General features: G+C 51.3%; 4 protein-coding genes across 4 annotated transcripts; 2 read left to right on the forward strand and 2 right to left on the reverse strand.

The window, feature by feature from the left end:
* The first annotated feature begins 2283 nt into the window (after positions 1 to 2283).
* On the forward strand, positions 2284 to 5641 carry C7974DRAFT_393052 (xylanolytic transcriptional activator 2). Its single transcript, XM_046141741.1, has 7 exons — positions 2284 to 2678; positions 2733 to 2759; positions 2808 to 2857; positions 2908 to 3148; positions 3201 to 4834; positions 4884 to 5024; positions 5078 to 5641. The coding sequence occupies exons 1-7, from the start codon at positions 2564 to 2566 to the stop codon at positions 5216 to 5218; spliced, it is 2349 nt and encodes a 782-aa protein (XP_045998351.1). The 5' UTR covers positions 2284 to 2563; the 3' UTR covers positions 5219 to 5641.
* Positions 5642 to 6916: 1275 nt separating this feature from the next.
* Positions 6917 to 8378, reverse strand: C7974DRAFT_393053 (dihydrodipicolinate synthetase-like protein). The gene has a single exon (XM_046141742.1). It carries the CDS (start codon positions 7978 to 7980, stop codon positions 7006 to 7008), a length of 975 nt encoding a protein of 324 aa, XP_045998352.1. The 5' UTR covers positions 7981 to 8378; the 3' UTR covers positions 6917 to 7005.
* A 164-nt stretch (positions 8379 to 8542) lies between these two features.
* On the forward strand, positions 8543 to 10651 carry C7974DRAFT_334787 (D-galacturonic acid reductase-like protein). Its single transcript, XM_046139166.1, has 5 exons — positions 8543 to 9030; positions 9197 to 9359; positions 9412 to 9546; positions 9598 to 10252; positions 10301 to 10651. Exons 1-5 carry the CDS (start codon positions 9007 to 9009, stop codon positions 10563 to 10565), a joined length of 1242 nt encoding a protein of 413 aa, XP_045998353.1. The 5' UTR covers positions 8543 to 9006; the 3' UTR covers positions 10566 to 10651.
* Positions 10652 to 11800: 1149 nt separating this feature from the next.
* Positions 11801 to 13561, reverse strand: C7974DRAFT_310033 (amino acid transporter; the record flags this gene model as incomplete). Its single annotated transcript, XM_046138250.1, has 1 exon — positions 11801 to 13561. The coding sequence occupies one exon, from the start codon at positions 13559 to 13561 to the stop codon at positions 11801 to 11803; it is 1761 nt and encodes a 586-aa protein (XP_045998354.1).
* Between the last annotated feature and the right edge of the window lie 1086 nt (positions 13562 to 14647).

The raw sequence follows: 14647 nt of genomic DNA on the forward strand, positions 1-14647 counted from the left end.
TTTTGTGCGTACTCTCTGAGTAGAGGAAAGACGTCTTTAACCGTATTCGCAGAACTACGGAGGGAGAGCTTACGCTGGCTTTGTCTGACTACACTGTCCACTGACTGCTCCTGACTTCGTCCAGGTGGTTTAGTATGAGCAAAAGTAAAGTCTGCAGTACGAGAAGGTGGTGGAACGCGAGATAGGTGCTGCTGGCAACTACCCCGAAACGGTGCGCTCGCTCCCCATTACATGAGACATTCAGAAACATTGATTTCAGAATGAGAGTGTACGACCAATGAGAGGGGTAGGATGTAGTTGGCAGCCCTACCAGTCCACGCGTATGCATTGGCAGTGTTGAAAACCTTCGTACACATCACCGGTCTTTGTAGCTTATCGGACCCACGACTTTACTGTGGAGAGGAATCTATGATCGCACTAGAAGGGAAGTCGAGGCCAACGGGTAGTCTGTTCTAGGCGAGTGCATGCTCTTTCCTAACCCGCGAAGGGTATAACAAACAGACGCAACGTGGGTCTGAAAGTCTTTTGAACTCGACCAGGGCGACATCCGCTGAGCCGAATCGACCTGTCAGATCCAGTTATCCCATCCCAGAACGGGCAGGCGCAATACTCGCTGCGGCGACAGACCTGGATGCCCCTTCGTTTTATGTATGTACCTCAGTTATCCCCGATCCCGTTGCATAGGTACCCCGACTGCAACTGTGGTCGCCAGGTACCCGGCATGAACGCAAGTGCCTTCGCCATGCTGCAAGGCCATTGAGCCAGCACATTGGTCGCTAGCTGCGCCGCATCATACGAAGGCAGCGGAGACCCGACGCAAGCAATGCAGGTGGTTGGAGACGCGTTAGCCCCACTGGCAGAGCCACACCCTAGCGTTTGTGGGGACGACTGATCAGCGGTGGGGAGGTTTGCACGGACCGCTAGCACACAGTTGGCTAACCGTATATGGATAAATATCCGCGCTTGTATGGCTGAATGTAGAGCATTCTCCTAGAGCCGTCTGATGACACAGACCGACCTTGAATGCCGCAAGCCTGCCGCTCCCAAGGGAGCACATCAACCGACCAATGTCAGAGCTCCGGGCCGCGTCTCCTGCATCTGCGGTGCACTTGTGCCGCAGGCAGAAACGTGGAGATTTCGGTCGGCAAGTTTTGCATGCCCTCGTGTTCGAGGCTTGCATGTGTAACGCTTTGACGTGCTTGAGGCCTGTGGAGATTATACAGTAACTTTGCCTCCGTCGCTCATTCCAGGTCTGAGGATAGTGAGAAACGAACCCTTTCCGGCCCGCCGGCGCAGGCAATGCACATTTGATTGCATATATGATGAGGTGCAACTCGAGTACCGAAGAGTGGCGCGCCGATCAAAGCATGGAGTATGGGATGCATGTCCCTGCTGCGGACCGTTTCATCTGGGCCCTGCTAGAGCATGGCAGTCGCCAAACTGTGGCTCAATCTTGAGCCTTGAGGGGCAGGCATGTCTCCAGTCGCTGGTGATCAGATTGCAGGCTGGCTTGGATGACTACGACGTTGTTACAAAGCGTCTACTCAAGGGGCTACTGTCATGCAAATGGTAGATCTGAGGTCACCATCCAGCAATTAAGGACCACGGATGGTCATCACAATAGTTCGTTGGCGCCAAGTTGAGTACGTCTTGGAGTTGGAGTAAGCTTTGCAGGCCAGTTACTGCGTGGCCGGAAGGCAACAGCCTGTAACAGGGTTTATCAAATGTGTCCTCGTGGATGGAGTCTCAAGAATTGGCTGCCATCGTGGAGCAGCTCCGGGACGAAAGCACTTCACCATTCTCGAACATCAAGCCAGCGTAGCGAGACTTCGATTGGTCCAACGTATATGGGTCTAGGGTACTGGCAGTGGGAAAGCGGGAACGATCGTTTGGTGAGGTCTGTTTCATTGCCGCATTATTCTGACGCCCTGACGTCTGCCACTTCGGCAAGTGAGCGTTTCTGGAATCCAGAACTAGCAAAGAGTGGTTTCAGGGAGCGATTGCACAACTCGACGCGACTCACCGCCTAGCTTGTGACCAAGACCACGGGTCAAAGGAAGAACATGCAGATATGGGGATATTACAATCATGATGCATCGAAAAGCCACAACCTGGGGTGCAGCCAGGCACAGTGGCAAGTTGAGGTGGAAGTGACACGGGAGATGGCGCTAGCTGAAAGTGCGTTTTCTTGCGGGGGGTTGCGAGTTTAGGCTAAATGGACCGGATGAATTAATCCTGACTTGTGTGCTGACAGCGAATGCCCCCAGGATCGACGAGCCACATGTTGTCGATTGACTGTTGGAATTAGTGGTCACGCCTGCTGATTTTCGTGCATAGGCTGACCTCGCTTCTCGAACGCATGGAACCGTCAGAGCGCAGGTGACACCGGCCTTCAAAGCACGGCCATCGTCCCGACTAGTGTCCATATTCGGAGATGCTCCTCGGCAGACTTCTGATCGGAGGCCCACATATGCTTTCCACCATCGCATGACCGGTCTGTTCCCCAGACTGTTGCTCACTTATCTCAGATCGAAATCACGTTCCACCGGTTGACATAGCTACAATGGAGCCTGCGGCACTTGATTTGTCCAAGATGGATCGCAGAAATTCCGCGGCTGTAAAGAGGAGGGTTAGCAGGGCGTGCGATCATTGCCATCGCATGCGCACTCGTTGTAATGGTAACTGGATCACTTCTCATTGAAGACAAACGCTGACGGTGTCGTGCGTTGCAGGACAATCACCATGCTCCAGATGTATAGGTTCGTCCATGATCACCTTCCTAATGGGGCCAGGCTGACAACTCGAAGAGCTCGAGTATGTCTGCCAGTACAATAGAGAGAAAAAGCGTCGTGGAAAGGTGCATCTTCATGGCTACCTATGTGCAGCCGGCGGAGCTAACTGACTCAGGTACCAAGACACATCCAGAAACAAAGAGAAGCAGACGCAGCAGCATCAGGCAGTCCACAGACACCCAATGAACTCCAAGTTGCAACAAACAATCTTTTCGAAAAGCCTACTGTTGCAACTGAGATCGACGATGAACACTGGTCGCAATCCGAGCCGACGCCAGTAGCGCAACACTTCGTTACTGACGGCAAGGCCAGCCTGCACAATCCTCCTCCTGCAGAATGGCAGAGTTTCAACCCTGGTACTTGAAGACCCGACCGAGCCTTCAAGCAAGATACTGACCGCCTGTTCAGGGGTGCCATTTAACCCGCCAGTAACACACATGATGATCGATCCACTACTGCTGGGTTCCATGCATGAGATGCCACGCAATGAGGAGCTTATTTACGCCATGAACGGATTGGCACCGATGGCAGCAGAGTATGCCAATGTAGGGTATCCAATCCCGTTCCAAGCACCACGACAGTCATCACCACCGCACAGTTATGGCTCAACAGATACCGGCTCGCCACAATCCGGAGTAAGCGTCACCTCATCACAAGCAGGCGTGATAGCTTGCAGGTATCCGGTCTTGAAGCCTCTCTTCTCACATTTAGGCCCTATCATGAGCATATCAACTGCCTGTGACCTTCTCGAATACTACTTCCAGAGCTCATCGACCGTTTTCATGGAGCCAGTATCGCCATATATCCTGGGAACGGTGTTCAGAAAACGATCTTTCTTACGCCAGCACAAGCCAAGGAAATGCAGTCCTGCTTTGCTCGCCAGCATGCTCTGGGTCGCCGCACAGACGAGTGAGGCCACTTACCTGACTTCTTCGCCATCAGCGCGGGCGATCATCTGCCAAAAGCTATGGAAATTGACGGTCGATCTACTCAAACCATTGGTCCACTCACCTTCCTCCAATAGTCTCAACTCCGGTCGTGGCGGTGTCAGCTCAGTATCACACGATCAATTCAACGTCGAAAGAACAATAGGAAGATACGATGGCCGTATGGACGGCGCCATGCCACCTACCAGCAATCTTGACGATGTAGCAACGTACCTTAACCTAGGTGTGGTGACTTCGGCAAGTGAGTATAAGGCAGCGTCGCTGCGATGGTGGAATGCAGCATGGTCGCTTGCACGAGAGCTCAAGCTTGGAAGAGAGCTGCGAACAGATTCTGCGAAAGACCGCAACAATCATGCAAATGAAACTGGCGACGTGGATATAGGCACGCCAGCAGCAGCTTTGATTGAGGAGATGAAGGAGGAACGGCGAAGGTTGTGGTGGCTTCTGTACATGATCGATCGCCACTTGGGACTCTGCTACAACCGACCTCTCGCAATGCTCGACAACGAGTGCGAGGATTTGTTCCAGCCCGTTCCGGACACAGTATGGCAAGCTGGCGAATTTTACACTGGACATCAGGGGCGAAGAGGCAAGGGCCTCAACTTCCAGTGCACATCGCATGACGTGTTTGGTTTCTTCCTGCCACTCATGACGATCTTGGGCGATATTGTGGACCTGAATGCGCAAAAGAACCACCCGAGATTCGGACAGAGAACATCGTGGGAGCTGCATGAAGCGGAGATTACGCGACAGCTGGAGAGCTACGCATACAGCATCGAAGAGTTCAAATCTCAGCATGGCTGTGGCAGGAACGATGATGTAAATCCAACAAATGGGACGCCCGACGAGGTGCGCATGGAATGGATTCACCAGACACGGAAGGTGGCCGCATACGCAACCCATATCATGCACGTCCTGCATATTCTACTGCACGGAAAGTGGGATCCTGTCGCATTACTCGAAGACGACAACATGTGGATCTGTTCACCATCTTTCCTCGCCGCAACATCCAACGCAATATCTGCAGCACACGCAGTTGAGGAGATACTCGATCTTGACCCCGACCTTTCATTTATGCCGTACCTTTTTGGCATGGTAAGATCTCTTTTCTTGCACAGTTTTAACATTCCTGACACTGCCATAGTACCTTTTACAGGGAAGTCTTATACTGCTTCTGCTTGCAGATAAGCTATCTACTGAGACCAACGAGGGAGTGATACGCGCTTGCGAGATTATTGTCCGCGCACATGAGGCCGCGGTGGTTACACTCAACACAGAGTATCAGGTTCGTCGATAAGCTAGACTAGTCATAATAACTCGTACTAACTCCCGTCTCAGAGAAACTTCCGGAAAGTTATGATCTCAACCTTGGCACAGATCAAGGGTCACGGCCATGCACGAGAGATGACACCTGCGAAGCGTCGCGAAGTACTTTCGCTCTATAGATGGACCAGCCTTGGTAACGGCCTTGCAATATGAGCTCGGGCGCCCCGGGCACCGCGGGCGGGAATGAAGCAGGGGGTGTACGATACGTATTATGATGTTATGCATACACAACTTACCAGCAACACGACACACGTTTGGGAAGTAAGCACATGATTACATGAGCAAAGTTATGATTTTCGAGATACCAAATCCAAAAAGCGAATCCTAGGAAAGGCAGCGCAGATGATACCGATTTATAGCCCCTTTTAGGGGGAAGCGATTCAACGTAGAGACAGGCACGTTAGGCGTGCAATGGAAATATCGCTTACTTGCTTCTCACCTGATCTTCTTAGCCTTCCCGTTGATCGTTGTGACACTGACTGTGCAAACTTAGCCCGGTGTCAGGGGTAAATTTGATACAATATACGTAGATGCATGATCGCTAGGCGGTAGCGGATGGCGGCACGGAAACGGATAGACGATACAAATAAAAGCCACATGGAAGCCTGGCTAGCGGCTTGGGGAGGGTTGCTACAGGGGGTGGGGCATACGAGGAAGATATGTTTCAAGTCGCTCGGGACATGGGTGTTAAAGGGACCACTTAGTATAACTTGAATCGTCAACCCGCCTTCCATCGTACAACAAGACAGACGATCCATGCCCGTTGTTGAAGAGGCATGAGTCCATGCACCGGGTGTTACCGTCGCAAGATATTCAGCTCATGCTTCTTGCGGCAGGTCCAGACGCCGCGTTCGCCGAAAGGGTGTATCCCCATATGACTCTCCAAAGCTCTGTCCACGTCATTGTCTCCACTCACATTGACCAACTCTTCAAATTCTTCCCGATCATCGAGCCGACGACTCCTGCTTGTTAGGCTTATGAGTTTCTAGCAACATGATGCGACACCAGATTTCTTACCGATAAGCCTCTCAATCCTTGCTGTCTTCACTCATATATCCTTTCGTGTCAATGACTACAGACTTCGTCGAGTCTCAGTAAGGATGAAACTGATTTATAGCGAGGCTAAAGGCAGTAGGAGAAATGTACCGTAATCTGGATACGTTTTTTATGCGCAAAAGCATTTCACGTAAGCCTCTGTGGTACATGGCATATGCAGCTCCTAAGAGGCTTGTGGGATCGCAGACTTATTGGAGGGGTATATTAGCATACCCCTGATATATCAGAGGAATGCAGTGCCTTGTGTAAGATTGAGTTAGGTTAAATACGGGTGAGGCTGTCGTGAACTCGAAACAGGAACATGACTGCTGAGGTGAGTGGCGAGGGGATACAATACTACATATTCCGACGCTGAAGGGATGAGTGAAGACTTCTTCCGCCGTTCCTAAGCTAGAGTATGTGGCAATCTCTCGAAGGCACTGCCGGAATGAGCAGTGTTAAGCCACGTAGTTCTACACGATTGCAAGACTACAAGCTTCCGCTAGTATTGATGAGAGGCATCTCTTTTGTACAGAAATAAACAAGACTTGTCCCCAATTACAGTGCAGCACTTGCACCCCTATACTGAAGTCGAAGGCTGACTTAACCTATCAATTTGATCGCCTAGCATTAGAATCGCCACCGCCATCTACCTCCATATTGTGCTCATATCAGCTACAGTGGTAGGGTTAGAAATGGACGTCAAATTTGCCAAACAAAAAGGACGCCTCGTCATACCACTTATGCATCGCCAGTTTATCTGATGCTTTGTATAACAGTTACTTGATCTGATTGAGACGTTCATGAATAAGTTTTCGTTATTGGATGACTATATACATGTTGAAGTTCGTAAATGCATGACAACGCTTTGAGCCCCCGAAATCTCTTGGCCTGACAACATGTGCTTACAGGCTGTTCTCGATCTCCATGATCTCCTTAATACCATCTGCAACAGCCTGGGTCTTCTCCTTCGACAACCTCTTCAGCGGCGTCCTTGGGTAACCACCGTAGCCGAAGTAGCTCTGGATTGCTGACTTGGTGCCAGGAATGGCAGCCTTGGTCAGAACCCAGTCACCCTTGCTCAGTTTCTTCTGCAGTTCGAACGCCTCCTCGTACTTGCCCTCTGTGCACAGGTTCCAGACCTTGACGCATGTCTTGGGGATGACATTGGCGCCACCAGCAATGATACCAGAGCCACCAGACATGGCTGTCTGAGCTGTGAAATCGGCAATGCCTCCAAGTGCCAGGTACCCGCTTCCTGTGCCCTTGGTGGAAACCGCGTCGAGAGCGTAAGCAACACGGGTCAATTTTCCTGTGCTGCCGCATGTGAACTTGGTACCGACAATGTTGGGGTGCTTGCCAAGTTTGATGAGCAAGTCTGAGTCGATGTCGATTCCAGAGACGGCGCCAGGGTAGTTGTAGATAAGGATGGGCAAGGGCGAGGCGTCGGCGACCTTTGTGAAGTACTCCTCGATGGCCTCCTCATCGATGGCATAACGGTAGTAAGAAGGGGGAACAGTCAAGATGTATTCACCGCCAGCTGCCTCGGCCTCCTTGGCGAGTTCGATGGTGAGCTTGATGCCGTGTTCTGAGGCACCAACGATGACGGGAACATTCTGGTAGCCGGCTTCATCAAGAGCTTCGCGGGTTGCTCGTGTGACAGTCTGCTTCTCTGCACGAGAGAGGTGGACCGCTTCGCCGTTAGATCCCATGGTGACTAAACCGACCAGGCCGGCCTTGGCGAGTCGAACAGCGTGCTTCTTGATTGTAGGCACGTCGAGCTCTTCTGTCTCAGGATCGAAGAAGGTCATTGTGGGTGAGTAAACACCAGCACGCAGAGGCGTGCGCTCTTTCTTGACGCCATTGCCGTTTGCAGACATGTTTAATATATGATGCGTAGTATTAGGTGATGCGAATATTGTGGTTTGTAGGATGATGCCACAGACAAGGGAGAGAGGAGGAAGTAGTATCAATGGACATGCAAGGGCTCGGCCAGCATTAATATATCAGCGAGATGGTCGGCGGAAGTAGCCCGGCAAAGCCAAACACATCCCACTTTAAGTCACGCCTCTCCACTGGCTCTAGTTCAGTCAACGTCTCGTCAAATGAAGGCCGTTCATTCGCCGAATCGACCAACACGATGGAGACTGCAGAGGCCAGAGCGAATCGTGTGCCGAATCTGGGGCCGCCTGGCGGATTCGGGCTACATCTGCGCGAAATACGGAGCCGTTTACTGTGGGTTGACTAACTCGTCGCCTGTTGTGTGCAAGGATTGCTGTCTGTGGCAGGGTTCTGGATGGTGGCTCAGCACGGGGGTCTTTCGAGATTCGGGGTCCGGAGAAACTCCAACGGTTTCTCCACCAATTGCAGCGAAGCTGCTCGCGTGGGGTGCATCATGCGCGTGCTTTCAATTCTCTTGGCCTGGGGAAGAGCATCGGCGTCATTTTAACAACAACATGAACAAGTCAACTTCCGCGTGTCACAACAGCATGTTCGCAGGAAATCCGACGCACCGTCAACATGGTTTGACGCGTGGGAGACCAAGATGCTAGCTTTTCCCGCTTCGGCAAGCTCTCAGGATTCGACATCATTGACTATGCGCGCCCCGCTACCACACCATGGTCCAGTCAAACGTCATGCCGGCCGCGGGAAACGGCAAAATGGTGCGCGTCTGTCAGCCGTCTAATGTCCCCTCGTGCCCCTCCATGCACTGCGTCGTGCTAAGAGATGGCAAAATTATTCCGTTCAAACGCCGACGAAGCCGACGCGTTGTGATGCATTGCCTAAGAGCTCTCCCCAGAAACCCAACCCATCTCACATTCTCCTCTCTCAGACCTCTGCGTGAAGCTGAAGAGAGATTCAATTGATCACATTTTACTTGAAGAACATCACAAAGCATCAGCAATATGGCTCCTCCAGCGGTTCTGATGGTACGTTACCCCTCACTGGCGTAACAGCTAGCATATGACCTTTCACGACGTCTGAGAGCGGCAAGCTTGATGTTGGCAATTCTAGAATGCTCATTCCTGGACCTTCCAACCTACTGTCTTCCAATGATAGCAAATGAGCAGAATTCGAGTGCTGACAATCGAATAGGTTGGTACTGGAGAGTACACAACTGGATTTGTTGGCGGCGGGGCTTCGAAGTCGGACAAAAAAGTTGGTGTTGTAGGACTGACCCTCTTTGATCTCCGACGACGTGGTAAGGTCGGTGACCTGTCCATGGTCGGTGTTTCTGGCGGCAAATTCCCTGCCATCCGTAAGTCGAAACTCGGAAATCGCAATGGAGCTGGACTAATGACACGTGATAGGCGAGCACCTCCAAAAGAACATCTCAGAGGCGTACAATGGTCTCGATGTTTCTTTTGACGAATTCCCCAAAGAAGGAAAGACAGACCCCGATGCATACAAGACAGCAATTGACGCTCTCCCTAAGGGCAGTGCCAGTAAGTTGAATATGTGCGGATTTCTGTAAGGTCACTACTAAGCAGACAAAGTTACCATTTTCACCCCAGACACGACACATTACCCGATCGCTCTGTACGCCATTGAGCGTGGTATCCACGTCCTGATCACAAAGCCAGCAGTCAAGCTGCTCGAGCACCACCAAGAGCTTCTCAAGAAAGCCAAGGAGAACAACGTCTTTGTTTACATCGAGCACCACAAGCGTTATGACCCTGCCTACGCCGATGCACGATTCAGGGCCCAGAAGCTTGGTGACTTCAATTACTTTTACTCTTACATGAGCCAGCCGAAGAGCCAGCTTGAGACCTTCAAGGCCTGGGCTGGTGTGGACAGCGATATCTCCTACTACCTCAATTCCCACCATATCGATATCAACGAGTCGATGGTACCTGACTACAAGCCTGTTCGTGTTATGGGAAGCGCGGCGAAGGGAATTGCGACAACTCTCGGTTGCGATCCTGCCACCGAAGACACAATTACCCTTCTCACCGACTGGGTGAAGAAGGACGACCCTAGCAAGCGCGCAACGGGAGTATACACAGCTGGTTGGGCAGCACCACAGAAGGCTGGTGTCCATTCCAACCAGTACTTCCACTACATGTCTTCATCTGGAGAAATCCGTGTCAACCAGGCCAAGCGCGGATACGACGTCACTGATGACGAGACTGGTCTGCTTTGGTACAACCCGTACGTGTATTCTATAACTATCTGCTACCATGAGCTAACTTGCTTCAGCTTCTACATGAAGTACGCTCCTGACGAGGAGGGCAACTTCGCAGGCCAGATCGGCTACGGATACATCTCTTTCGAGAAGTTCATCGACGCCGTCAATCTGCTCAACGATGGCAAGGTCACACTCGATCAGCTCGATGCGCGCCCGCTTCCTACACTGAAGAACACCATAGCCACAACTGCCATCCTCGAGGCGGGGAGGAGATCGCTGGACGAGAACCGACCCATCGAGATTATCGAGGAGAACGGAGTATGGTCTTTGAAGTGAGCATGTCAACTTAGCAAGCGTTAATCGATGAAATATACACAACTTATCTCTGTTCGTGACCGACGTCATGTCAACAAACAATATCCTTCTTCCGGATCACCCCACGCTAGACGACGCCCCCGGATCGACAGCGCCACTCCGCGTTAATGCAGGGACCGCTTCGATCTTGCTTCGCACTGACTAGCATGCTTCTGTCGTGCACGCGCATCTAACTGACTTGGTCCGAGACTCCGAGTCTGTACCCATGTGCGTGGATGGCAGACAGGCCTCCAGAGCAACCCCTGTCCAGGGTCGAGTGATTCAAACAGCTCCACAAGGGTCCCTGTAGTGTCTTCTTAAGTGTCCCACTCGTCGTCCTTACTTCGGGCTGGACCACACCGAGCCGGGGCAATGTTACCCGACCAGACACTCGAGTTCAACGGTGCACAATTGTGATTTGCATAGCTCTCGTCTCACTGCACCTGACCCTTATGGTTCTACAACACTTGCCACGAATGTCAACGCTAGTGTTGTGGAAACTCACATGCATTCAAAACTTGGACAGTGATGAGACAATAACTTCCCTGGCCTTCCAGTAGTGCAAGAGCGCTTAGGGCTACAAACCCACATGTTTCCAAGGACATATGTGCTAATGGTTCTGCGAATTCATCCGTGTGTATTGCTCTGTGGCTGGTATAACATTTGATAACTACGGCACTATGGTAAAACACGTCAGTACCTCCCAGGATCCTGGACATCATTAGATCGTTGCCTATGCTGGCCTCTATGACTGAATATACGATGAAGAGTACTTCAAACCGGCTTAGTGGTTCGCTCTTCCGAGTATGAGGGGAGGTGGGCAGGCTTCGATCATGAGGCGGTGTTACCATGCAAATGCGGGGGGACAATGGCCTTGCTGTTGGTCTAGACTCTTTCAGAAAGCTCTGCTCAGATCACAAAATATCCCGAAAATAAGAACGAGAGTAAACTATCACCTTGCACTGCACCATGATTGTGCCGCATAGCAGTATAGACTTACTGTCCAATTGAAGAGATGATTTCCTATACTTTTGGTACGGACTGACCACAGCCTTGACATATATACAATACGTGTAACAACAAACTATCAAGCAAAATTTCGTTTCCACATATGCTACCCAAAAGGGCCTTGAAGCAATAGCACACTCCTCCAGTACTTTACAATGCCCACAACCAATTCGTTCCTCAAAGTTAGATCCATGAACGCAACAAGACAATTAAGTCTCTGCCCATCTAGCGATGGTGATGCTAGTGGTGTATATCATAGCGACAAGACCAACAAGCATCATGGTGATATCGCCCAATTTGGCCCACGGACGCTCAGCGACACCCTTGTAGTGCAAGTACGCAGGATAGATATATACCAGCGGCACGCATGCAAAGCTGCCGATGAGAGCGACGAATTTGTCGAGGTCGCTAGCTCCAAGAGCCGCAACAACTCCAGCGAATATGACAAGTACAGTCCTGAAAGCGTTCTTCTTCCACTTGGTGAGGCTGTCCTTCTTGCCAGAGGCGCGACCAAATAGCTTGAGCTCAATAGTACGCATAGCAGGGAAGAGCTGTACTGGTGTGCCCACCAAGACAGCCATAGCATACAGGAACTGCACAGCGTTGACGAGCTTGCTGGACTGTGGGAAGTTGGTGATGACTTCGACAGACACATCCTCTCCGAAAGTGCCATAGCAGAGAACACCAACGGACGTGAAGATGACTGTGATGATACTCATAACAATCAACAGCAGCTTGCTGAAATTTTCGGGGTGTTTCATGCTCGACTGGATCGGAAGGATCAGGCCGATACCCTCAAAGGTGAAGATAGCTGATCCAATGGTCATAGTCCAATCGCGGGGATTGAATAGTTCGACGCTGGGGTGGAAACCACCCATCTTGCTGATCCAGGAAATATCGTACCAGTAAATGTAGGTCAGACCGATAAGGATGAAGACGTCCGCAAGCAAAGCAGCAGGACCCAATTTTGAGATGTTGCGGATGAAGGATAGAGGAATGAGGAGCACAAGCTGAATGCCAATGAGGGCATTTGTACCAAGCGGTGCAGAGTTTGGTGTGACCGCATCGAAGAAGGAGGCAAGATTCTCTGCGGTGAAGATGAGACCAGCGCATACGAAGCCGAATTGTGAGAGTGTGATCGAGATGAGAATAAGCTGACGAAGCCTCTTTCCAACAATCAGCTGACCCAGATCTCCGTAACCACCTCCACCGTACTGCTTCCTGCAGGCGAGGAGCAGCTCAAAACAGATCATTGTGACAATCGACACAACGACCAAAGTAATGGCAGAGAACAGCATGCCGCCGTTCTTGAACGCCTTCGGTAAGAACATGATACCAGTACCAACGAAAGCCTTCAGCAGAGTGAAGAAGGAGGTCATGTTAGAAGCATCACCTTGCTGCCTGAGCCTTCTGGAGCTCTGTCTCCTCCCAAGTAGCGGTCGACGTTCGCCCTGCTCTTCTTCATCCTCTTCCCCATCATCGATAGCAGTCTCATCATCCGACTCTTCAAGGTCTTCACCGGCGAAGTTTCCATAAAGCTCCAGAAACGAGATGAAATTCCGGGTAACAGGCTCCGCAATGTAGCTAACACTCCTGGCCTGCTTTTGGAGGAACTGGCGTCTCAGTCCTCCTGGGGCCATCTGCTCCTGGATGGGCAGCTCGTCATGCTCAATGTCTGATATGATCGATGGTGCATAATCATGCGTATTGGAGAATGTTGCTGCTCGCTTGTGCAGCTTCTGACGCTTGCTTTTGGCAGCGATCTTGTAAAGATCACGATGGACGTCGCCGCCTTGCAATCTCAATGATGACTCCGGCCCATCCCGAACAGAACCGGAGACATTGTTTGCGCCGTCTGCCCCGAGATTTGCGGCATCAAAGGCAAATTCGTACCCGGGATCCAAGTGCTGCTGGAGGACCTTGGCACCTTTGGGATCCTCACCTGCAGTCGTCTGCGGCGTGTCGGTCATTGCTGCAAGATACTGCACGTGTATGCAGGATCTGTGCAAAAGTAAAGATGATTCAGAGTCTTCGCAGGAGCAAGAACCACGTTCAGGCGGAGCGGTGAGATGTTGAACGACGGGCCAATAACAGAGGCGAGTGAAAAGTTCAGGTGCGCCAACAAGCGCACACGGACCCCTGACATCATCGCTGTTTGTTTCACCACGGAAAAGGGCACAGTCTAGGCCTTGATCCAGCAGTTAGAGGCGAAATGGCACACACGAAGATGCGCTACTCTAAGCAGGTTTGGATACAATTGCAACGTGTGGTGCTCGGGACACAACATGATGTTGTTGATTCTCACGATCCTTGGCGTTTGTGGGGAAGAGCCGCCGTTGTGCCCGGATTCGCGATACAACAACAGAGCCTCAACCGACACATCCCGGAAGGCGTCGGACCGCCTTCAGTTATGCCCGCTACGCGCCTTGACAGAGCATGTCAGTACTGTACGTTAGGTTCAAGGAGCGACTGGTCTCGACTAGTCACTGCTATGGGCGGGGCCCGCACGCGCAGTGCAACAAGACGCGCAGAAAAACGATCATGAGAAGGCATCTGTTGCATCTCTACAAAGTGAGAGTAGTCAATACACGTCCAGATATATATAGGGAAAGCTGCTTGGCTCAACTGCGATAACAGCAATGATTGGCCAAGTAGTATTCTCCTTATCTGTTCACCTGTCTGGCAGCCGCGTTTTCCATCCCCAACAAGCTGTTCGCGCGTCTCTCGCCCATCGTGACTACCACGAACGAGATAATGATAGCGACCTTCGTGTCCCAGTACTTCCAGCAGCCTTCCGGCAATTCGCTTGAGTTCCAATCATAGTATGATCTCGACATCCTTGTTAAGCATTGGGGCCTCTTTGTGGAGGAGCCTCTTTGTTCAGTGTAAAATTGCTACTTTAGGCCATACTAGACAATGAAGGTCACATGAGACCTTTCCTTTTTGACCTGTCGTACTTGCAGTGTGGAATGTCAGAGAGATGCAACCTCGGAGAAACGCGGAATACGGGAAGCATTGTACACACTGCAAGGGTTCGTTGGACAGGAACCCAAGCA

The sequence above is a fragment of the Boeremia exigua genome, assembly GCF_020726555.1.
Source record: "Boeremia exigua strain MPI-SDFR-AT-0100 chromosome Unknown C7974scaffold_5, whole genome shotgun sequence".
NCBI lineage: Eukaryota > Fungi > Ascomycota > Dothideomycetes > Pleosporales > Didymellaceae > Boeremia > Boeremia exigua.